The sequence below is a fragment of the Leptidea sinapis genome, chromosome 5 (assembly GCF_905404315.1).
Source record: "Leptidea sinapis chromosome 5, ilLepSina1.1, whole genome shotgun sequence".
Taxonomy (NCBI): Eukaryota; Metazoa; Arthropoda; class Insecta; order Lepidoptera; family Pieridae; genus Leptidea; species Leptidea sinapis.
The window spans coordinates 11,382,911-11,408,358 of NC_066269.1; the positions used below are offsets into that span (position 1 = coordinate 11,382,911).

The 25,448-nt window shown below is 36.4% G+C and overlaps 1 protein-coding gene across 1 annotated transcript; it reads right to left on the bottom strand.

The window, feature by feature from the left end:
- Positions 1-1,603: 1,603 nt before the first annotated feature.
- LOC126964471 (sorting and assembly machinery component 50 homolog A) lies at positions 1,604-25,184 on the bottom strand. Its single transcript, XM_050807596.1, has 13 exons — positions 25,007-25,184; positions 22,418-22,522; positions 21,829-21,951; positions 19,398-19,493; positions 15,116-15,203; positions 13,402-13,531; positions 11,816-11,921; positions 9,630-9,717; positions 5,997-6,178; positions 4,740-4,892; positions 3,863-3,983; positions 2,651-2,834; positions 1,604-1,912 (listed from the first exon to the last, which is right to left on the bottom strand). Coding segments are annotated over exons 1-13 (1,398 nt in total). The 5' UTR covers positions 25,028-25,184; the 3' UTR covers positions 1,604-1,911.
- Between the last annotated feature and the right edge of the window lie 264 nt (positions 25,185-25,448).

A 25,448-nucleotide genomic window follows, 5' to 3' on the forward strand; every position in this document is an offset into this window, starting at 1 on the left:
TAAAAATACATTTTAAAATTGCGCTTTATAGCGTCAAATTATAAACCATTAAGCCCATGTTGGGCTTATTAAATAATAGTAATATAAATAAATATAGTTCTTTGAATTACAAATTAAATATTTGCTTAGGTGTTTTCGTAAAAATAACGAGTTATGAACGCACCTCTATTGATGTTTGATTTGACAGGAGCACAGAGTAATTTTTTTTAATTTGTTCTTGCGAACAGGCTATAAGCCTGGACCCCCTTACTACCTCGTCTTTAGTGTTTACGCCCAGTATATCTAGTGAACAAATTTTTGGTGTTTATTTTCAGTATTTTGTTTAACAAAAAAGTCTAATAAAGTATTCTCGTCGCATCTTTCATCAATAAAAGTTTCCTTTTTTGTGTGTTTTCACTATTTTTAAAAGTTATTAACAACACGATTCTCTTTCCTCTAAGAAAGTGGCAACTTTTTTCGAATCGCTCACTTTGACACATAAGCTATGCAGTTTGGGTTGAAATATTACCTCATGGTACGAATGAATGAACGAACTAAATCAGTTTGCGATTCAATTGACATCATTGCGATTTAATCAGTTGATTTGACGTCAACCTAAATTAGATAGCTCTAATCACGTCGTGGTACGAAATAGCAAAGCAGTTCATTTTAGGTTGTCAATTGAACCGCAATAACAGTTCATGGTAGGCCCGCAGATCCTTCTGTGTTCTGTGATTGAATCACTGTCCACAAACAATAATCATAATCTTTGATTCAGTACGGGCCTAAAATAGAACCTCCGACGCCTGTAAGGATAGGAAATGATCGGGATAAATTATTTTTTATATATACTTTTCAGATAGGAATGTTTGAATCTTTTTTGTTAGTGAAAGTGGTAGTCCGAAAGAAAGGAGTAGAGAATATCTTTATATCAGACTGTGTCAAATGCCTTCTCAATATCTAAGAGAAACATGCCCGTGGATTGTTTTAGATTGAAATTTTTTGACACTGTTTCTGCAACTCGTGCAAGCTGCTGTACGGTGTAGTGGGCTTGTTCTAAACCCAAATTACTCGTATCATCTTGACCTCTGGCATTCTTGTCCTGCACAGCCATTGTGTGGAACCAATTATCGGTATTCTCAATCCGATACGAATACTTTGAAGTTGTAAGCACCATCATACCAGCCGGAAGACGTTCGATGCTGGACAAAGGGCTCCCTCAAAGATCGGTTCTGCGCTTCCCTCATCCAATCTATTCCGGACCTTGACCAGATCACGGTCCATCTTGTGGGGTTCTGCCAACACTGCGTGTTCCAATACGTGGTCGCCATATGAGGACTTTGCTGCCCCAACGGCCATCTGTCCTTCGACCTATGTGCCTTGCCCACTACCACTTCAGTTTTGCAATCCGGGCTATGTCTGTGACTTTGGTTCTCCTACGGATCACCTCATTTCTGATTCAATCTCGCATTAAAGCTGAAAGCATACTCCTACTTTAAATTTCAGCAACACATCTCTCGCTCTTTGATATTGCAAATCATGGAAAAACTTGCCTATTTCTGCAATTAGAACGGTGATACAAATACGACAAGGATAATGAAGTAAAGACAAGAAAAAACAATAATTTCAACAAAATATTTATTATAACAGACTATTTAAACAATACTCAAATAATTTACATTCTCTCTTTAACTATTACTCCCTTAATCTTTTACTAAGTGGGTAACATTTATTGTTACCAGTCAACAGAAAACCTCCAAATTTTCAGACAACTTTGTACACAAGGATAAACGAATGTTGATCCAATTTTTTTTTCATTTATGAAGTGGATTAGTCAACACGTCTTTTTTTTTGATGTGGTTGTGGAGCTAAGGAAGGTATCGCGTGGATGTTATGGTGTTATGTCAGGATTTTTCTTGCGTTCACCTTGTACCTGAAATAAAATATAAAGATTTAAGTAATAATCTTACTTTGTCGATAAATTATAGTTGGTGGTTATAAGGCCCCATTTAATCTCCTATCGGCTTGACGGGTTTTGTAACATCCTGTATACCTACCCCCTTATTCATAATAGTCTGCTAACTTAAAGCATTGCTAATTCACACTCTGTCTTCATCTATTGACCTAAGTCAGAATGAGAAAAAACACTCGTTAGCGGCTGTTTTAAGTTAGCGGACCATTATTAACAAGGGGGTTATTGTTTACTGAAATTTTAAAAACTTTAAAATTTTTCATTTCTTTGACTTTTTCAAACTAAACAATTTTATTCACTTCTGGGATTAATTAAACAAATTAAATTTGAAACCAAAACATCCATAAATTTTCATTACATATTTAATTTGTACATGAAATAACCACTGCCATTTCAATATAAGCTTGTACAATCTAAAATAATCTATTCCAAAATGTGTTTAGAACTCTATTCAGTCCTATCAATAAAGCTCCATACCAGTGGGAGGCTCCTTTGCACAGGATGCCAGCTAGCTCATGGGTACTACAACGGCGCCTATTTCTGCCGTGTAGCAGTAATGTGTAAACATTACTGTGTTTCGGTCTAAAGGGCGCCGTAGCTAGTGAAATTACTGGGCAAATAAGACTTAACATCTTATGTCTCAAGGTGACGAGCGCAATTGTAGTGTCATTAAAAAAGCTGTTTATTTCATGAACTTACTACAAGAAGTGCGCTCCGACTCCGAACTGCAGGCCGGGCGCTACCTCGTCCCCTGACTTGGTCCTCACGGGCACGCAGTAGTTCACTTCAACCCGCGCCACACGCCCGAGCCGCAGCGCGATGCCGCCGCCTGCCGACACACGCACGGCTGACAGCGCGTCCAAAACCGCTTCGCCGCTCTCTTCTACACCGACAAACAAAGAACATGGCTGCAATTCACATGTGCTAGAAGTGAAACCTTCAAAAATTTGGACTTCAAGATTATTTTTATTATTTGAGATATTTTATTATTTGGAGAGGGTGGCTTTATGCCTAGTCCTGATTGGGTCCTAGTAACACCGCGTCCAGAATTGAACTATTGTGTTGTGCAAACAGCATCTGGGTGTAGGATATAATCGCTAAGGATGGTGTTACGCTTATGCATTAGTGGGCCGCAATTGCAGAGGAGATGAAGAGGGCTTCAATATGGTCAGCACTTCTAGTGCATGCACCTCTAAACTGCCTATGAAGTCCTGGTACATGTTGCTAGGATGACACATGATTTCTACCGCTTTGAAAGACGTTACTATCACCGCTGCGATATTTATGTTCTCCTGGTGTCTATGTAGTAAAACGTCGTGCACATGACGACAAAATATTTGAAATTGGACCATGATTTCTATATATTCATCATATTGGCAATGAAAATTTGAAAATTAAAAATATGTTATACTGACATACTGACCATCTTATTTTTTTTTCTATAATAGTGCAATACATACCGTTTTTTTAATTACTATCCAATTATCATTTAAATAGTCCCTAAAACTATAAAAAAAAACAAAAAGCAGAAATATATTTCGCCTCTAGGCTGACAGCGTTAAACACATTGCACAAATGAACAATGATTGACCCTCATTACGTAGGTACTGTACACTGCATTATAATGCTGGCTAAAAAAGTCAACAAAATGCTTTAGAAAAATCTGTAACTACAGAACTCTTATGCTAAAATGCTAATGGCCATAGTTCAGTTATAGGGAGATGTAAACAACATTTATGCATTCCGAGGTTGTCTATACTCTCTATGTAAACATCCATTATTCGAAAAAACATTCATAAACATCATACAAACATTTGCAACTACAGGAATTCGAAACCCAGGACCTCAACTTAGAGGTAAGGGTTACAAACCGCTCGTCTATAACTTGTTTAACTGTTTATCGCACCATACCTGGATGAGCAAGACAGCCGGCGTTCACGAAGAGATGCGAGCGGAACAGCTCCCCTAATCCCCCCTTGCCAGGGTGGAACGGGAGGGGGGTGTACAAATGTAGGCCCGACGCCCAGTATATCTATTGAACAATTTTATTAATTATTTCCCCTAATAAAATTTTATTAGGTTACATTATCTATGGAGCTGACGTCAATCGCACACATCGTCGCTTTGTTACGGTCTGCAAAACAAGCATCGCTAGGATATTATTATTAATAAACTACGATTTATTTATTCAGTTTTATAGATTGATGTAAAGGTGTTGTGTTGTGATGCTGATTATTATTATAATGATGAGAAATCAATGAAAGAACCTGGGTTAAGTAAAAAAAGGATTCAAAAATAATTTCTGGCAGTACTATTATAGCAAGCCAATAATTCTGTTCGGCGCCACAATAATTGCTCTCGTCTCCTTGAGACATAAGATGTTAAGTCTCGTTCACTCACTACTGCTTCACGGCAGAAATAGGCACCGTTGTGGTACCCATAATCTAGCCGGCATCTTGTGCAAATGAGCCTCTCACTGTTTGTTTTTCTATACACGAATAAATAAATAAAATAAGGAACTTTGATATAGATTTTGCAAACCGTAGTGACGCAACAGGACCGAGCGAGGGGGTGAAAGGGGTACGGGAGGGGAACTCCCGTTTCAGCGAGGTCCAGATAGATAATGTGGCTGTGTAATATGGCATAAAAGGCATTTATTTTCTCAAATTGATTCCTTTAGAATTCTTTTTGATGTCATTTCTAATAACTTCTAGATACTACTACAGCTTCGGAAACAAATGGCGCTCTGAGAGAGACGAAGCGGCGCGAAGAAACTCTATGTGCGTACCGTTCCGCCGGTGGCCAGCCGGTCAACGTGGGGCCCCACGCCTCGCTGGGTGAAGCCCCGAACGGTGGAGGCGCCGCCCAGGTACAGCCGCGACGACACGTCACTACCGAACACGTCGTGCAACACTCCGCCACTACCGCTTGCTTGCAGAACCTGTAACATAGAGTCACTATACAGGGTGTAATCGAATACCAAATGCATTTTTTTTAATATCAACCAGCACACAACGAACGACAACAACAACGGGTCGGCACTTCAGGAAGGAAGGACTCCGCGACGTGATATTAGCAAGTGGAGAACCGTTATGCTAGTGTGTGTGCGGTTACGGGAGATACTAGTTACACAATTTTTACTCCCTTAAATAATCATATATGGCCACAAATACTTATATAGTATCGTTTTTACACTTTTTAACAACGCACGACGTCATTTTTAAAATATTTTATTGAGACGCAAACTGATGTCACAGACGATGACAATTCTCGAAAGCTGTGTGGAATGATACTGGTTACGGTGACTTGAATAATTAGACAAATCTTGCTAAAAACACAATCAATCTGACAGAACGGCAGAAGAATGTTGGTAAGTGAACTTATATTTATCCTTATAACAGGAACTAAATTTTTAAATATTAAACGCAAATACGACTAGTAAGACTTCCAGTGCCACCCGCTTGAATACCAATGCACGTCCCTGGTGCGTGGGGCTATGTATTTACACGTTAATCGGCTTGTTTTGGTGCTACACTGTTATGTAAGGTGACACGTAGTCCTTATTTTTTTATTAGTCCGTGCAGCACTTGTATAATAATTTTAAGATGAGCATTGTCCTTTAACCTCTAAACTGCATATGAAGTCCTGGTACATGTTAGAAGGATACAAGGTTTCAACCGCTATGAAAGACATTACTATCACCGCTACCACATTTATATTCTCCTGGTGTCTATGTAGTAAATACGTCGTGCGCATGTTGTCAGAATATATTAGGTATACTCGCATCATACACAAGACAATCGCTTCTTCAACACTGCATAATGCTTCGTATCTCATTTTCTCACACGTAAAATCTTATGAATTTATTGTGTTTGTCTCTTTTTACTGGCGCTTTTTCGTTTCACATTACAACGATGCTAAATAAGTTTTCACTTCAAAAACGCATAAAAATCTGTTGCGTAGTTTTAAAGATCTAAGCATAGATAGGGACAGACAGCGGGAAGCGACTGTGTTTTCGAATAATATGTAGTGAAGCATAACTCACGACTCCAGGCAGTATCTCCTTGTTGGCTTCAGCCTGCAGCTCCGTCTTGATGTTCGCGACTCCTCCCCCCAGCCCAGACAGTTCCGACGTAAACTGGACCCACGTGCCCTGGCTCGGGAATATCGTGTCGTCCCGGTGGTCGACCGTCACTATGTGGCGGATTATCGACTTGAGAATGGGACCTGGAGAAAATTCACGTTTTTACAATAGAACATTCACCATAGCTGCGCTTAACAATATGCCCGCATTTATAATAAGATACCAATTTGCCTGCAAGAATTACCCTTTAATAGATTTAAATCGGTATTCAAGAACATTTTAATTAAAAATACTTATTACACTGTGTGAGTGTTCCGAAGAGCTGTTTAACCTGATTACTGCCGCCGAATTCCATCTTCGCACGACACGCAACAAATTAGGATATCATCCCCACCATCTATCATGTGCGCTGTGGAGGAACGCCACACATCCGAAGTTAGTTTTCAAGGAGCTTTCTTTCTCGTACTACAAAGCTGTGAATGAGCTTCCTTGTGCGGTGTTTTCGGGACGATACGACATGGGTACCTTCAAAAAAAGCGCGTACATCTGCCTTAAAGGCCGGCAACGCTCTTGTGATTCCTCTGGTGTTGCAACAGAATGTGGGCGGCGGTGATCATTTAACACCAGGTGACCCGTACGCTCGTTTGTCCTCCTATTCCATAAAAAAAAAGAAGTTCTCAAAGTAGGCGATAATGCCCCCTTCTAGGGATTAGAGACCTAGAGGGGGGCGTTAAAGGGCCCTGAAAAAAATGGGGGGCATTGGCAAAGTTTAGGGGAGCGATCGTTGATATGTAACGTCATTTAGATACTTTATTATAATTAAAATTTCGAATAAGGGTGCTTGTGCACTCATTCGTGACTTTACGGATTCATGAAAAAAATACGATTTGAATGTACGTTTTTGTATGACGGCCACTTTGAAAAATCACGAAAACGAATTTAAAACGTATGAGTGTACAGACGCTCTAATTATTATATTTCTGTCATGTATGATGGTATAAAACTAGGAATACTTGTACTAGGAGAGTATAAAAAATTGGGGGCGCTGAAAAATATTTGATTTTCAAAGGGGGCGGCAAAAGAAATAAGTTTGATAATATCTGCTGTAAATGGTTACCTGAATGAAAAAAGCACGTGGTTGCTTAGCGAAACACAAAGAGAAATACAATACTGTCACAATAACATAACGTCGCTTCATTGTGTGTCTTCTACCGCATTTATCACGGGGAGTGTTCCGAAGAGCTGTTTAACCTGATTCCTGCCGCCGAATTTCACCTTCGCACGACACGCCACAAATTAGGATATCATCCCCACCATCTGGATGTGTGGCGGTCCTCCACAGTGCGGTTAAAAAAAAATAAGATTTAAATTTGTTTACAATTTTTGACAAGTACAAGTGTATGTTACTACAATACGCAAGTGTTAAATATATATCAGTGTTTGATTGTTTTTGTCGCCTCACTATTGTTTTAAATATCACTAACGATTAAGCAGAGACGAAGCCCCATGCCTAAATATGTTGTATTTCAGTATAACAGCGGAAACTATTCCACAAACTGCGCATTCATTAATCAAAATATTACATTTAATCGTAAATTAATATTTTGACTAAATTGCTGTATATTTGAAGTGAAAACTTTTTTGGCCGCGCTGGGCACTTTTTGGTAGAGGAAAATCTTATGGGCTCGCATCACCGACGTACGCATGACTAGCGTACTAGCGTATACTAGCTGACCCGGCAAACGTTGTTTTGCCATATAAATTACTTTTAGAGTCAGGCCGTTTCTTGGACATTGCAACATTACTTTATTTTTCTAAAATAAACTAAAATAAAACTAAGTTACTCCTTACATCAGCTACCGGCCAATAAAAGTCCCGTCAAAATAGGTCCAGCTATTTCAGAGATTACCCGGAACAAACAGATAGACAGAAAGACAGACAAAAATAGTAAAAACTGTTATTTTGGTGTATGTACCGCATATATATTCATTATATACATGTAGTAAAAAACGGTTATTTCAATATTCCAAACAGACACTCCAATTTTATTTGTATGTAGATAATTCACACAATATTTTTATAAATTATAACTTATATTTTATTCTGGTGAGTAAGCTATATTATTGTAAAGTTTCATCAAAATCCATTCAGTACTGTTTGCGTTAAAGAAGTTCAAACATACTATTATTAAACATATATTCAGACACTTTATGGATGGGTGAAATCTCAATCTTAAATTTTTGACATGACAAAACAATTTTTTATTGTAATTTTATTTTTATTAAAATAAGGGACGAGCAGGGCGTTCAGCTGATTGTAATTAATACGCCCGCCCATTACAAAGCAGCGCCGCTCAAGATTTTTGAATAACCACAAAAATTCTGAGCGGCACTACAATTGCGCTCGTCACCTTGAGACCAAAAATGTCAAGTCTCATTTGCCCAGTAATTTCACTAGCTACGGCGCCCATCAGACTGAAACATAGTAATGCTTACAGAAATAGGCGCCGTTGTGGTACCCATAATCTAGCCGGTATTCGGTGCAAATGAGCCTCCCACTAGTAATTTAATTCAATTTTATTTTTTTATTTGTATGTTTATGTTAATAAGTAATTTAATTAGTGTGATTGGGCTATATCCGTTCTAAGTAAATGAAAATAAATAAATAAAATAAAAATTATAATAGTGAGGAAAACCGCTTGAACCAGTTCATCAGTTTCCTGGTCCTTACATACAGTCCACTTTCGCAAGAAGTCCTCATAACCACGGCTGTATTGCTCAGCCGAGAGTGGCCTTCACAAGCGGTTGCAGGAAATTCATGGACAAAGATAGAAATGGACAGAGAGTCCTGGAACAAGCTGAGGAGGCCAATACCGTCTATATATACACACTATAAATAATAGTTATTTCTTCAACAAGTGAGCAAAGTATTTTTTTGGGAGTGCCGACTTTAAATCACGAATTGGCGAAGTAGTCTAGAATTAAAACGAGCGTAGCGAGTCTAGACTACTGAGGTTGTGAGTGATTTAAAGGCCCGAGACAAAAAAAAAATTGCTCTCGTGTGAAACATACAACTTTTCACCTCGACTAGCGAGAAGTGTTATAGTAAGAGAAACAATTCAGATAATATTACTAGTATTTATTTTAAATATTTACCCCCTTGTTCATAATAGTCTGCTAACTTGAAGCATTGCTAATTCTCACTCTGTCTTCATCTATTGACCTTAGTTAGAATGAGAAAAAATACTCCTAAGCGTCTGTTTCAAGTTAGCGGACCATTATGAATAAGGAAAAGTCTTTAAAAAGGCAATAGTACAATTTATAAATGTAAACTTCGATAAGTAAAATATAAATTTTTGTGAAAATGAGATAATAAGGCTAAAATGAGTTTCGGAACGCATCGGATCGCATTGTTTATTTTTTAACGCGGAGTAATTCCCGGATGTATGGTCACGTGGGGTTCGAAATTTAAATCACGCAAAGCGTTTTTCCTGCGAGTTTTCACGTAGCATTAGCGCCCTTTTCGTGCTGGAGAGGTGAAAATAAATTTACCTAATAACAACATCGTTTACCAACATTAAGTATAATCACATACCGCTGTTTTCTCTGATCTTGAAGCTGGTATTCTTGCTCATCACCGACGTATCACGCACCATGCCTTCCCATTGCAAGTTATGTTTAGTCTGTAAATATAAATGGCTGAAATTAAAATACGGTTCGAAGGGCGCCGTGACTAGTGAAATTACTGGGCTAATGAGATTTAATTTTTTTACTAAATAGGAAGCCGACATTGTATTAATATTTATTCTAGAGTAGGCACACTTACACTCTTAAATCTCTAAGATAGCAATTGTTTACCTCACTTGCAGGCTAACTCATAATCCCTACTAATGTTATACATGTGAGTGTAACTTTGTTTGTTACGCTTTCACGCCTAAGCCACTGAACCAAATTTGATAAAAATTCAGTACAGAGACAGACTTAAGCTTGAGAAAGGACATAGGCCACCTTTGATTGCGAAAAAAAGACTTGACGGGATTGAAATAGGGGGTGGAAGTTTGTATGGAAGTGATTATAAAAGATTTTTAAAGACTTTGTATTGAAGTCTGTATTATGTGGCGTGCTCACGAATATCAAACCCGCAAAATCTTCGTATTAGCAAAGGATCGAAAAATAAAATAAAATAGTTTATAAAAATGTATTAAAATAAGCAATTTATAGACAACCGCAGCAGTTTGTATGTGTATTATTTGAAAAGTATTCTAAAAACTAAAAATACTCTCCAAGTATCTATTCCACTCGGACAAAGTCGCAGATAAGAGCTAGTGAATGCATAAAGAACTGAAGAACAATACAATCTTTGCAAATAGTATTTTAAAAACTGATTAAACACAAAAATAAAAACAACTAAAAAGTAATAAACAATTAAAATACAATATGGACTATAAAATGTAGAAAACCAAATATATAAAATAAATCATGGAATACAATAATAAAATTCAGTGGTGATTTTTTTTTAAATTGTCATTTAAAAGAAAGTGCCGTTCAGGATTCTTGAAAAACCCAAAAATTGTGAACGGCACTACAAATGCGCTCGTCACCTTGCGACATAAGATGTTAAATCTCATTTGACCAGTTATTTCATTAGCTATGGCGCCCTTCAGACCCAAACACAATAATGCTTACACATTACTGCTTCACGGCAGGAAAAGGGGCCGTTGTGGTACCCATAATCTTGTTCTAGATATTGGATTCAGCTTGCATAAATCTGTGGGGGTCCACTGTTCTTCTACCCATATATACATAGCTTAGCACGCCTCCGCTGTTAGCTAGGAGTAAATTTCCTTGCCGAGGGCTTAGTAGCCACCTACTGATAAATCAAATCTTAAAATTTTTTTATTTTAAAGTGATATTTTTTTTTAGAATAGGAGGACAAACGAGCGTACGGGTCACCTGATGTTAAGTGATCACCGCCGCCCACAATCTCTTGCAACACCAGAGGAATAGGAGCGTTGCCGGCCTTTAAGGAAGGTGTACGCGCTTTTTTTGAAGGTACCCATGTCGCAACGTCCCGGAAACACCGCACAAGGAAGTTCATTCCACAGCTTTGTAGAACGTGGAAGAAAGCTCCTTGAATACCGCACTGTGGAGGACCGCCACATCCAGATGGTGAGGATGATAACCTAACTTGTGGCGTGTCGTGCGAAGGTGGAATTCGGCGGCAGGAATCAGGTTATACAGCTCTTCGGAACACTCCCAGTGATAAATGCGATTGAAGACACACAATGAAGCGACGTCTCTACGCGACGCCAAGTGATCTAGCCGTTCACAGAGCACTAGGTCCTGATATTGCTCACTTCTGGAATTAAGTAAACAAATGAAATTTGTAACCAAAATTTATGAACTATGCGGCACTCAAAACCGCGTGTCTCAGGTTCTGTCCGAGCGCTATTACCAATTGTGCCAACCATTCGGGTGACGCATGGATCGTAAATCTTGGTATTTTTCGTCCAACACTCTGGTTGTGGCTCTATATACAGAATCTACTTAACAATTGATAGCCTGCTGAAGCCCAATAATTGTATATTAGGAAATTGACTTGAGATGTCGCTCATTTAGATTTACAATCCATGCGTCACTCAAACGGTTGGCTCAATTGGTAAGAGCGCTCGGATGGAACCCGAGAAGCGCTTGTTCGAGTCTCGCATCATTCATAAATTTTGGTTACAAATTTAATTTGTATAACTGATAAAGCGATTCATAGTTACTTAAGGTACTTACTGCTGGTGAGGTCTTGAAGGCCACGTCCAGCAGAACTCCACGATCCAGCAGTTTGTACCCGGACCATGGGTACTCATGGTTCTGTTGGTAAACCGACGATGTGACACTGCAACAGTCATCACAGAATCCATAAGGGAAAACGTAGAAATAGACAATTTATTTAATTTATTTATTTATTTAAGATGTACCAACAATAACTCAACTTAATATTAACAATTGATTTGCACTTACATACTAATTCTAGGTTGGTTATTCTAATTAGGTTCATTCAGCATTTTAATTATGAAAAAATTAAGTAACTTAGTAATAAATCTTAATTCTAGAAACTATACAATGTAAATAATTATAAAGTGGTAAGTGTGGAATTACAAAAAATAAAAGTAAGAATTAATAAATCATTAACAATCTAATACAAACTATTATCTACTGTGGTCGTTATTTTTTCTAAAACTTTATTTCTAAATGACTTAAACGTGTCGTGAAAAATGTCAACTTCATGATCGTTGATATCATTGAAAGTTGTAGATATTCTATTATAAGGACCGTATTGTTTCACATTCGTTCTGGAGTAATTATTAACTAACTAAATAACATGAATAGAAATATATTTATTTACCATAGGGCCATTGACGTAACTATAAACTAGATGTTTGACTCACAAACGCCTTATAAAGTTTCGTCAAAAATGTCTGAGCGGCGTTTGTATATACGTATAAATTAACTTATACAGATAACATTAAACATTCAATCAAATTAACACCTTATTGCGTGGCAGTAATGTTCAAAGTCTATTGTATACACTTATAAGTAGCTCATTGATTACGGTGCGAAATGAGTTAATTTTAGTAATTTGTTTCTAAAATATGTAATTATTTAGCAAAATGATTAAAAAGTCATGTTAGTGACTTAATTTTTTTATATTGTAGTTTAGTATCATATAAATCGCAAGTGTAAAACACAGCTTGTCACTAAACTAATATTCCTGCCCTGTTTTTATCGGTTGTCTAACAGCAAGAGACTCTATCTAGACCATAAGGTTCTCAACGTGGGCGATAACGCCCCCTTGTGGGCGTTTGAGACTTTCGGGGGGGCAGTAGAAGACCCAGAGAAAATTAGGGGGCATTGAGATGGCGCAGATGGGGCGTGGGTAGATTTAAAAATATACTCTAGACGCCGAGACACAGACTTCGAGAAATAAATATTTATTAATTAAAATAGATATCTAATCCCCCAAGTCTACTGTTACCATATTTTTTTATGAAAATAAGGGACGAGACGAGTGGGACGTTCAGCTGATGGTAATTGATACACCCTGCCCATTACAATGCAGTGCCGCTCAGGATTCATGAAAAACCCCAAAAATTCTGAGCGGCACTACAATTATTGCGCTCGTCACCTTGAGACATAAGATGTTAAGTCTCATTTGCCCAGTAATTTAGTTAAATTACAACATTGAAGGCACGGCAGAAATAGGCGCCGTTGTGATACCCATAATCTAGCTGGCATCCTGTGCAAAGGAGACTTCCACTAGTGAAGTCTACTGCTACCATATAGGTAGTATTGCTGTTCAATAAAGGTGTACTCACACTGGATGCAATGGGGTCTTCATGAGCGGCTTGGTGGCCGATACGCTGAAGTTAGACGTGCTTCGGTGACCCACGCTGTATTCGGCTGACACACGCTCGCCTCGTCCCGCTACGTTCGGCAATCGAACGCCTGGAAGTAACCACAATATCTCAAGCTCCATTCACACATGGGTCTTACTCAAAACCTAAATCGCGGGTAACTGGCACACACATTTTTTTATATGTAGTTGGTTAGGTTGATCCGTCACACACAGTCAGCTGCTCTTCGCTGTTGTGTCGCTGTGTTTATTTTATTCAATTAATAGATAATGGTTGTCATTATTAATTTTATAGTTATTATAATTAGTACGCACATACATTGCCCTTGCATTGACAGCACTGGTGATACGGTATACACGGGCCATGCAGGTCTCTCTCGGGAAATCATCGACCAGTGCCGGGTGAAACTTGTGTCTTCTATCGAGTCCTCTCTTAGAAGTTCGCGGAATGGGGTAAATTAAGCCTTGTCCAATTTAACCCCCAGAAGACTCACGTTTGCGCACTTACCACAAAAAAAAACCTCATTTGTCGTATCAACAATCAACAACACTTCCCTTAAAGCCTCACCTAGTATCGGAATACTGGATCTCGAAATTTGGAGCGATTGCCAATTCCGTAGCCATCTGGACAGCAAAGCCAAATTGGCTTCGAAGAAGCTGGGCGTAATTAATAGAGAACGGCAATACTTCAAGTCGGCCCACATTTTAGCGCTCTACAAAGCACAGGTCCGTCCACATATGGAGTATTGGTGTCATCTCTGGTCTGGCGCACCCCAGTATCAGCTTAATTAATTTGACCGCGTGTCAGTGTCTGGGACCCAGTGCTCTGTGAACAGCTGGATCACTTGGCGTTGCGTAGAGACGTCGCTTCATTGTGTTTCTTCTACCGTATTTATCGCAGGGAGTGTTCCGAAAGCTGTTTCAACTAATTCCTGCCGCCGAATTCCACCTTCGCACGACACGCCAGAAGTTAGGTTATCATCCCCACCATCTGGATGTGTGGCGGTCCTCCACAGTGCGGTTACTTTCTTCCACGTGCGACATAGGTACCTTCAAAAAAAGCTTTTTATTTTATTTTTTATTTATTACTTTAATTGGCAATACAACGTTTGCTGGGTCAGCTAGCATTATATTATATAAATTGATTGCAATTGCCAACGAAGTTCAGTCGCACCTACCCACCTGTGATTATTTCTTTGCTGTGCTAAACTGCCTTCCGCTGGCTCGAACTGTTAATAATTGGCGATAACGCATCCCATGCACGGACGAGTAAGAAAAGAAGGACTCCACGCCGTGTAGCACCGTTATGCTAATGTGTGTGCGGTTACGGGGGATACTAGTTACACAATTTTTTCTCCCTTAAATAATCATATATGGACACAAATACTTATATAGTATCGTTTTTACACTTTTTCACAACGCACGACGGCATTTTTAAAATATTTTATTGAAGTGCAAACTGATCTGTCCCAGACGATGACAATTCTCATAATGGCCGCCAATCGGCCTGTAGTAGTGCGAATGTGTGTGTGGGGCTATGTATTTACACGTTAATCGGCTTGTTTTGGTGCTACACTGTTATGTAAGGTGACACGGAGTTCTTATTTATTTACTAGTCCGTTATCCCATGAAGGAAGCGGTAGGTGAAGCACAATATTATTATTCAGTAGACTCACCCAACACAATATTCCCCTCATTCTCTGAATTGACCGTCGTGTTAATACCGCCGACGATTCTCGACATTTCGCGGACTTGAAATGTAACCTACAAACAAATTATATTAACGGGTACGTACATTTCAAATATAAGGAAAATAATTTTAATTTAGTTAGCAAAAACAAATTCAAGTTCAAATATTGAAGTTATACTTCTTCAGGCGCGTTTTGGAAAAATGATGAGAATGAAATTTTAAGATGCGCGCGCATCACTGTAACACAAAAGTAACAGGGTGAAGTTGGTTCCTTAAATTTTTTGACGTTTGCGACAATTGTTATTTATTTATTTAAGGAAAACCAACAGCTAATACAATTTCTGTAGAAACTTAAATAGTAACAGATAGCCAATTACAGGTTTTCACTATTAGAAGTAATATAAAACATGTACGTGAACACTATTTTTCGGCTTAAATTCATGACAATGAAGATACTTTTAAACAGATAACAAAAAACAATACTTAATTAAAAAGTTGAGGGTCATACACTGCTTTGCCTTGGAAATGCTTGTAGCAAATATGTCAATATCTAATAATCTACTAACATCATTCACTGTTCTACACGCTCGCACCATATATGAGTTTTGCCTATAGTTGCTACTAACAGCAGGAACACAAAGTGGAGGGCTATATCTAAGAGGTTTTTGAGGTACATTAAAATTAACTTTATGCAGCAGATCTGGGCAATCGGCATGATTGCTTATAATTTTTAACATTAATAAAAAGTCAGTTATATTTCGCCGTTCTTTCAGTGGTAAGAAGTGAAACTTTTTACACAAATCAACATAGCTGTTAGAATCGTAAGGTACCTTAAATCTAAAACAAAGATATCTTAAAAATCGCCTCTGAACACTTTCTAGACGGTCAACATACGTACTATATGTAGGATTCCAAAATTGTGAAGCATATTCCAGATTACTTCTAACAAAAGTACAATATAGTATCTTAATAGTCATATAATTAAAATTCTTTGAAATTCGCTTAATAAAACCTAATGCCTTTGAAGCCTTGTTAACTATCTTGTCAATGTGATCATTGAATAGCAACTTAGAGTCATGGTAGACGCCGAGATCCCTCGTACCATTGCATCTAGAGAGCACCTGACCTCTTAATGTGTAATTTGTTTGTAGGATGTTAATCTTACGGGTATATGTGACTACTGAACATTTTGATATTTGACAATACTCCTCTAGGCGGTTGAGATCCTCCTGAAGGGCAATCGTGTCGAGGATTGATGTTATTGAAGAGAATATTTTCATATCATCGGCGAAGGAAAGTAAATTGGAAGACTTAAAACAGGAATCTATATCACCTACATAGATAATGAAAAGAAGTGGACCAAGTAGTGATCCCTGGGGAACACCACTAGGAACTGGAACCCAGCTAGAAATGTAGTTATTTAGTACAACAGCTTGTGAACGATTATCTATGTATGACGAGAACCACCGTAACAAGTCACCTCGTATTCCCGACTGAGATAGCTTACATATTAATGTATTGTGGTCGATTTTATCAAACGTTACGTACTATAGTCGGTGTAGATTACATCGACTTGCATACCATTATCCATAGCGTCTGTAATAAAATTTTTGAGAAGTAAAAGATTAGAAACAGTAGATCTACCTTTCAGAAATCCATGTTGGAAGGGACTAAAGGTGTTTTTTAAGTTAGCATACAATTGCTTATATATGACCCTCTCAAAGACTTTAGCAATGATGCAAAGTTTTGAAATTGGTCTATAATTCGTAATTTCAGATCGAGACCCTTTCTTATGTACTGGTGTAATAAATGCCGATTTCCAAAACTTAGGTACAGAGCCAGTAGAAAGTGATTTACTGAAAAGCATAGAATTAGGAAGAACAATAGTGGAAGAACATTTTCTAAGACAAAATGACGAAATGTTATCAGGGCCTGGAGATTTAGTTATATCTAGCCTGTGAAGTAATAATTTTATTTCATGCACATTAATATCAATATTTTGAATATCAGAATTAATATTTGAATCAGAACTAAGAGTTAAGTTACCGTTATCTGAAGAATAAGAGGATATGCTTCTATTGTTATGTGTCGTGGGTGTAAGTAATGTTGTTTGAAAGTATGTTGAGAACGCATTACATATAGTTTCTCCACTTGTTAAGCTATTATTATTGCATGTCATTAGACTAGGCATACAATGAGATTGTGACCTACTTTTCACAAACCTCCAAAAATGTTTTGGATTTTTTATAATTGAATCCTCAGTTAATTTCATATACTGTTCATAGCAAATAGATTCTAATTGGTTTACTTTATTACGTAATAAATTATATGTAAAATAATCCGATGTTGTTCGTTTGACCGTAGTTCTTAAATTTTTTATGGTATTTACTTTTCCCCTTTTTTATCAGAGCTGAGTTATACCAAACTGGATACGAATAGTTCCGTGCACGTTTTATTGGTATATACTGATTTTGAAGGGCATATACCGTTTCATTTAAGAAGCTAACACACTCGTCAATAGGGCGAGATAAAAACTCGCCTTCCCAGTCAATACCTCTGATTCTATTGTTAATATTTTGAAAATCACCTTTATCTTATGATATAACCGCTATATTTATATATAGCGGAGCCGCGGCGCGTGATCTAATAACGTGGTTTCAAATGATTTTGCATCTATCAACAAAGCAGGGTGGTAAGTATCAATGTGTGTAAAAGGATCGGTGCACTCAGATACATAGATTAATTGGTTCGAAAAAACTAGATCTAATAGTCTGTTCTGTTTGTTGAGTATGCCATTAAACTGATGCAGGCATAGTGCGCTCATTTCGTCCGTTAGCGAATACTCATGCAAGTACTATAAAAACTACTAGTATCTGTAGGTTGCCAAACAATACCGCTTAAATTAAAATCACCAATAACCAAAAAAGCATCGGAAGGGTTGACTGATGAAGCATAATTTAATTTTGTGAGGAAGTTATTTTTGAAGTTATACTTCTTTAGGCGCGTTATGAAAAAATTATGAGAGTAACAGGGTGAAGTTAGTTCCTATAATTTTCTGTTTGCAACATTCGTTGTTTCTATTTGGTTTCTTCGTCCATTATTTATTTTGGTTTATTCGTTATTTAATAAAATTGTTATTGTTATTCTTTTCTTCTTTCTACAAACGTAGAGTAGCACGAGGAATAAATAATTTTAAGGATTTTGCTTTGTTAGGCTAAAGAGGTATAACTTCTTTCGTGCATACATAAGTACATACACACTTTTTATATTTAATATACAATATTTTTATTCAAAATAGAATATAATATCACTTATTGTATGTCAAAAACTACCACCCATACGAAAAATTATGCCTCAGACCTGAGAAGAACAGGCGCATGAAACTCAGTGGGCTTCTTTGTTTTCATAAAAATGTGGTTAAAGCGTAATATCGTACAGTAAAATTTATTATTTAATAGCTTGAATGCGGTCGCTCCATTCCCAATGTGTGGTTTCATTAAGTAAATCAAACAAAAGATCGAAAAGAAGTCAGACAGATTTATAAAAGCTCCAACTGAAACTCAGTTATTTATTCATGTAGGTCAAAAATTACACTTGTTATACGCTTTATATCAGCTTCACCTGTATGTTTGTATGTTTGTAACCGACTTCTTTGGGGGCGATTTTGACCCACTTTAAACGGCTAGATTTCGTTCAAACTTTGTAGATTTATCGAGGACCCATGACTTTACACTAATTTGACTAAAAAATGAAAAATAAATAATAGTTAAAAAAAACTAAAAAGCACGCTTTATTCAACTAAAAATTGAAAATAAATTTAAATTGAAAATAGTGTAAAAAAATACATTTTATTTTTTTATATATTTTTTTATATTTTTTATATATTTATTTACACTATTTTCAATTTAAATTCATTTCCTTTTTTTTAGTTGCTTTTTATATAAAGCGTGCTTTTTAGGTGTTTTTAACTATTATTTATTTTAATAAAAAGAAGCGTCAAGAAACTCACCACTCTTCTTTAAATACAATCTATGCAAGTTGATGCAGTAAAACACTCAAACCTACTTAGCTAGGTTAAAAAATAAAAATGTGTTTGAAAAAAGGGAACGACTCGACCCACGACACCGTCACAAGAAATCATAAGCTTAACTTGTATATTTAAATATAATATTATAAATACTCTTAATCATAAAAACAAAATTGACGAAGATTTAAGCAACTGGCATTCCATAAAAATGCTAACAGAAGGCAGTACTTTTTGAGTTTACCTCCAATCCTTCAGGAGTAGCCCCAGGTCCACTGGACACGTCAATAAAAACGCCAATATCTTTAAAACATCCCAATGAATCCAGGGTCCGACGAACCTGAAATAAAATTTATTATTGAACATAAATATTTAATTTGTAACGTAATATTATATGGGTTAATAATAATTGTAAGTAGCGCTAGTAACGACTCTTCTTTGGGTATGTTCCGATATGCCCTGCGACTACTGTACAGTATGACGTCAATTTGGTATACTGTGAAGCCGTTCCTTTATAGCCAGTTATACTGGTTACTATTTAAAACGGAACGCAATCCCGTATACTGTCAGCCGTATTTTTTGACGCAGCATTCAAATGAGCGTATTAAAGTTTTCTAGTTCATTAAAAAAACTGTTGTTGGAGTACTGTCAAATTAATAATATTTGGGATTAGACTGTAGGTATTGTTTATAAAACGTGGGGCACTCTAGTTGTTTTTACTGAAAACTCCAGTGCTCACAGTAGAATATGGCGGCGATTTATGACGTCATATATTTCCTTAGGGTACTGCGGCAGTATACTGGCAGTCCATAACGGAACGAGTTTTTCTACAGTTATAGCACTGTGCAGTGCTCGCAGTGCATATCGGAACATACCCTTTGTAGCGGTTAATGGTATATATCTCGTTTCTATCCCAATTCAGTCATTACAAACAAAAAACTTCAAATGGGTAAACCTTACAACATGCGGTGCTTCCCCGGGGCGTAAAAAGAATAGGGAAGTCCCAGGCCCAAGGGTGTCGTAAGAGGCAACTAAGGACATTTACCAGTGGGAGGCTTCTTTGCACAGGATGCCGGCTAGATTATAGGTATCAGAACGGCGCCTTTTTCTGCCGTGAAGCATTAATGTGTAAGCATTACTGTGTTTCGTCGTAGTTAGTGAAATTAATGCGCAAATGAGACTTAACATCTTATGTCTCAAGGTGACAAGCGCAATTGTAGTTTATTAATAACATAGTAGGAGAATTTTGAACAACGTGGGTTTTCGAACTAGATCAATAGATGGCGCCAATAGAGCCTAGCGCCTGCTCTGATCATATCTATATTAGGTATTAACCAATGTTAATACCTAATATAGGATATGAGCAGATTCATTTGTATTTATTGAGCTTTAACAATACATGGAAGAAGTTACAAGAGTGAAGAGCAAAAAAGTAGGATTGCATATGAACACCCACAAAACTAAAATTATTAGTAAGAATACACATGAAAGTATAGAAATAGACAGCAAAGCCTACTAAAGATCATAATATGAATAAGGAAATTGAACAAAGAATAGCAAGTACTTGGCGAAGTTACTACACTCAAACAAATAATGAAAAGCGGGCACATATCCCAATCGACAAAAGTTTTTAATACGTGTATACGTCCTTGCATGACTTATGGGTGCCAAACTTGGCCTCTCAAAAATAAAAATTTAAACAAATTAAAAGTGAAAAAAAACATGGGATCAAGCGCAGCATGTTGAAAATAAGAAAGCAAGATAAAATAAGAATAACAAACAGAAGAAAGAAAACAAAATGGAAAGTGTTGGAAAAAACAATTAAGCAGCTAAAATGGCGTTAGACCAGGACATGTGATAAGAAGCAAGCAAGATAAATGGACAAAAGACATTATAGAGTGGTATCCAAAATATGGAAAAAGAAATAGAGGGAGACAAACGATACGATGGGAAGATGATTTCAAAAAGATTGCTGGAGCAACACGGAGAAGAACAAAATCACAACAAGGACAAGCGAGCAATGATTAACATAAGATATAACATATATTAGGTGAAATAAAATTATAACCATTTAGTATATTAAGTTGTAGCATAAGTTAGAATGTACCCTTTTAGTTTGCTTGCAATAAAGGCTTCATTCATTCACAATACATGGAGCGATAGTAATAAGTTTAATACTAGGAATAAAGGCATGCTCTCTGTTACCACTACCAGGCTCCATAAAGTTGAATTGAATTGAAATTTAAAGGGCAATGTATACGCTTAGATAGTAGTAGATAGACAATAGACTCCCAAGTGATATGCTTAACCTACCAGTAACCAAATTTAAAATTCAATTAAACGAAAACTTTATAAGAAAGCTTAGTATTAAATAACGGATTATTTAGATGATAAAAATGCTTGGGAATGAACTCTCATTTAATAAAACAAAACATCATATATTTCTAGAGTAATATATTATTTTTACAAAATACATTATGTAGCTCTTATTATTATAAGATCAAATATGATTTCAATGAATAAAGATATTTTGACTTTGACGTTGCGATATATGTTTACTTTTATATACAGTTTTAGTAAAGTGGTTCGTAATACTAAATACAGTACAAGTGAATGTTTTTATTGTGCTTGATCCGGAAGTGAAGAAATTGTAGAATCTATCGAGTTAGGCATACCTTATGTGCCTTCACTATGACATCCTCGAAGTCTGTTGCGTGGAATAATTCATCGACTGCAGTCCGGACAATGTCATCTTTGGTACGGCTTAGTCCGTCCACGTGCACTCGGTCAACTCGAGCCTAAAATGTTACTTCATCATCATCATCAGCTGGAAGACGTCCACTGCTGGACAAAGGCCTCCCCCAAAGATTTGTACTGCCCTCATCCAATTCCGGCGATCTTGACCGTCGTAGATCGTCGGTTCATCTTGTGAGGGCCTACCAACACTGCGACTTCTGGTTCGTGGTCGCCATTCGAGGACTTTACTGCCCCTACGGCCATCTGTCCGTCGAACTATATGCCCTGCGCACTGTCACTTCAGTTTCGCAACCATTTAAGCTATGTCGGTGACCTTAAGATAGACCGATTATCAGGTCAAGATCGGCGGAATACATTGCGTGAGGGTAGCGCAGGACCGATCGTCGTGTAGATCTTTTGGGGAGGCTTTTGTCCAACAGTGGACGTCTTCCGGCTAATATGAATGAATGAAAGAATCTATGTGTATGTATTCCCGTATGCTCTCCTTTTCAGTAAAATAATACAAACCCTGACTCCATTTAACTTAAGTGTTGGCTTAGAAATGCTGTCCTCAAGTTCCATTGGTTCATCCATCTCGAACATGCCACCCACAGTTGTAACGTCTTGCTGTGCCTGATAACAAAATAGAACAAAAATAAAGACACATCAATATACATAATTATCCATATAAAATTTGTAATCCCCAAGAAAGATGGAGCAAATTTTTTTACTGAATAATACCCGGAAAATGACCACAAGGAGTCTCTCTCGAGTGTTTCTGACCAGCAAGTGGCAATAAGTACCTCATAATTAATACAAGGGATGATACCATTACAATCTGAAAAAAGGGTATCAATACATGGAGTATTTTTCTGAGAACAAGAAATAACGTAAACATATCAAATGCGTGCGGTGTCGAGTTTTAAGTGCCCGCCGCCCAAGTGCGTCCCCACGCCGCGGAGTGCCTTTGGTGAAACGTGTACGCGCTTTTTTTTAAAGTACCCATCTCGCATCATCCTGGAAACACAAGGAATCTCATTCCACAACTTTGTTGTACGTGAAAGAAAGTCGGCGTTCTTTTTCCGTCGTACTCAAAAGTGCAGTGGCGGCAGACGCGGCTCAGGAGGGTCGGTTGTATTTCCTCTTTAGAAGATTGCAGATCAGATGTGCCCAGCGCCGCAACTCAGATTCGATATGCCTATTCTTTGCAGTCAGCAGCTGCTTTAATTGACACATGAACCAGGGCTGTAATCTGCCACCGATTGGTACTAGAGAGCTTGGAATGAAAATAGCCATGCCATGTTGTATCACATTTGCAATTGGGATCATCCGAAAAGAAACAAGCCGTGCCCCAAGATTAAATTATAGAAAAATATTATGATCAATACTAGGTTACAGAAATATTAATCTAATAAATTACAACTAGACATTAAACCATCAAAGAGACCTGTTTCAGCCAATGTTAACTCAAAGATAAGAATTAGATTCACAGTGCATTTTTTATAATATTAATAATGGGTGGAAGTTATGATGTATGAAGAAATGGGCCACATGCTAGAGTTTCTCAATGACTAACAAAAAATACATCTGTCTCAATTTAGAGGGTTCTTTGCCTTTAAAAATTTATCCATTTATTAAGCATATATTTTAGTTGGATTCACACACAAAGGATTTCATACCAAGTACCAACTTATTTGGTTTCATTTAACATACTGAATCCACCAGATTATGTTCAGGAAAAGTAGCTTGTGTGAGGACATACAAGAAACTCACTGGAAAATCTTAGTTGTAAAATGTACATAACAATAATAGTATGTACTTTAGCAGAGACATTTCAAGCCAGCTGTCACATTATGTTATTTATTAAAAATAGACCCTTATTCAAGAGCTGTAGTGTTATTTTTTTTATTTTTTTATTTATTGGTTCCCATATAACATACATGTATTAATAATAACAAAATAATGCTAGTTAAAGTAAACCATGATTAACATATACATCAATTAAATGGAAACACTTATGATGGTGTGATATTTAACTTAAATAAATGTAGAGTAATACTATACAATGTAATAATACAGTAAACATTAAATAATTTTATATTACTATCACGACTTAGGCAAATACATGTAAACTTGTTAACTAATAAAAAAATAAACATAAATTTGAAAACACACAAACTAAAATTATATCCTAAATATTTTAAGTATAACATACAATAAGGCAAAACTGATACAAATTTCAAAAAACAAAAAATATATGAAGCACGTAAAGGTAAGCTAATAATAATAAGTCTCTAACAGGCGCAGATTCTCTAAAACTAGGCGTCGAAAACTACAAAGACTATTAGAAAAAATATCTATACAATTATTGATATTTGCTAAGTCATTATATGAACGAGATAATCTATTAACTGAATTATACTAAAATGGATAGTAAAAGATATTAAAGTAATATATATGATATTAAGCTGAAAATACAAATTAAATCAAAATAAAAATTAGGGGATAAATTTTAATCACTCATATCATATCAACTTACGGCCGTTTTCAATAACCCTTTCTATCCTTAGTTACTTACTAGAGGTAGACAAATCTATCCTTTTACGCTTACTTGCATTTCAATATCCTATCGACATAAATCATTGGACTAAAACTATATTGGACATAACTATGGATAGATAAGATCTTGTCATTAAACAGTGACAGCAATGCATCCGTAACTAGAGATACGTTATGAAAACGGCTGTTAGTGTGTTTTGATTATTTTGATAGTTCACAGTGGCACAGTCTAAGCCTCTGAAAGCGGAAATATGTTCTAAATAATATAAAATGTAATGCCTATCACAACTCTATGCCATTAAATATTAATATATTTATTTATACTTAAATATAAATTAATTTTATATAAAAATACACACAATAAAAGACCCAGGTAGTGTTGAGTATTTACTTTATTTATTTTTGCAAAAATAAAAAATTTAAATTTCGTTAATATTTACCTTAATCAATTTAAAATATATAAAATAAAAAATTAATAGACATTTTTCTTACTGACAAAAAAGTCTTAGTATGCGAGTTATGTTTTATTAGTTATTACTATCAAATGGGATGCATTACCTTAGCATGGACTGTGCCCATTTTGATTCTTGTTTTTAACTATTATCACAAATTTTGTTTATTTATTTATTAACACAGTACTAGAGAAAACAAGGAATTTTTAATAAAATAATGTGGTTAATGTATTATTCGAATTATATAAACTGTAAACACAGTAACACACTCACACATGTTGACACTTGACTGTTTAGTTTTGACAGCTGTTAGTTATTTACAAAGAGTATAATAATATATAGGGAATATATAATGATTATTTATAAAATAAAAATACATGCGTCAGCCGTCATGCCTTAATGAGGCCTCATGCGAGACAATTGACACCAGCACACAAAACACTATTACGATTTTTTTATTTTGTATCCGCTAAAGTTCAATGTGTATGTGATAATTTTTTAACATATTTTCTTCTTATTGTTTTTATAAATTAATACTCATTTTAAAA

What these genes read in the sequence shown, in the direction of transcription:
- LOC126964471 (XM_050807596.1), bottom strand. Translation starts at nt 25,027, where the DNA reads ATGGGCACAGTCCATGCTAAG. An exon ending in TGAGGGGAATATTGTGTTGG is followed by an intron (nt 13,532 to 15,115) that starts GTGAGTCTACTG and finishes GGTTACTTCCAG; the next exon opens with GCGTTCGATTGCCGAACGTA. An exon ending in CAAGATCAGAGAAAACAGCG is followed by an intron (nt 6,179 to 9,629) that starts GTATGTGATTAT and finishes AATTTTCTCCAG; the next exon opens with GTCCCATTCTCAAGTCGATA.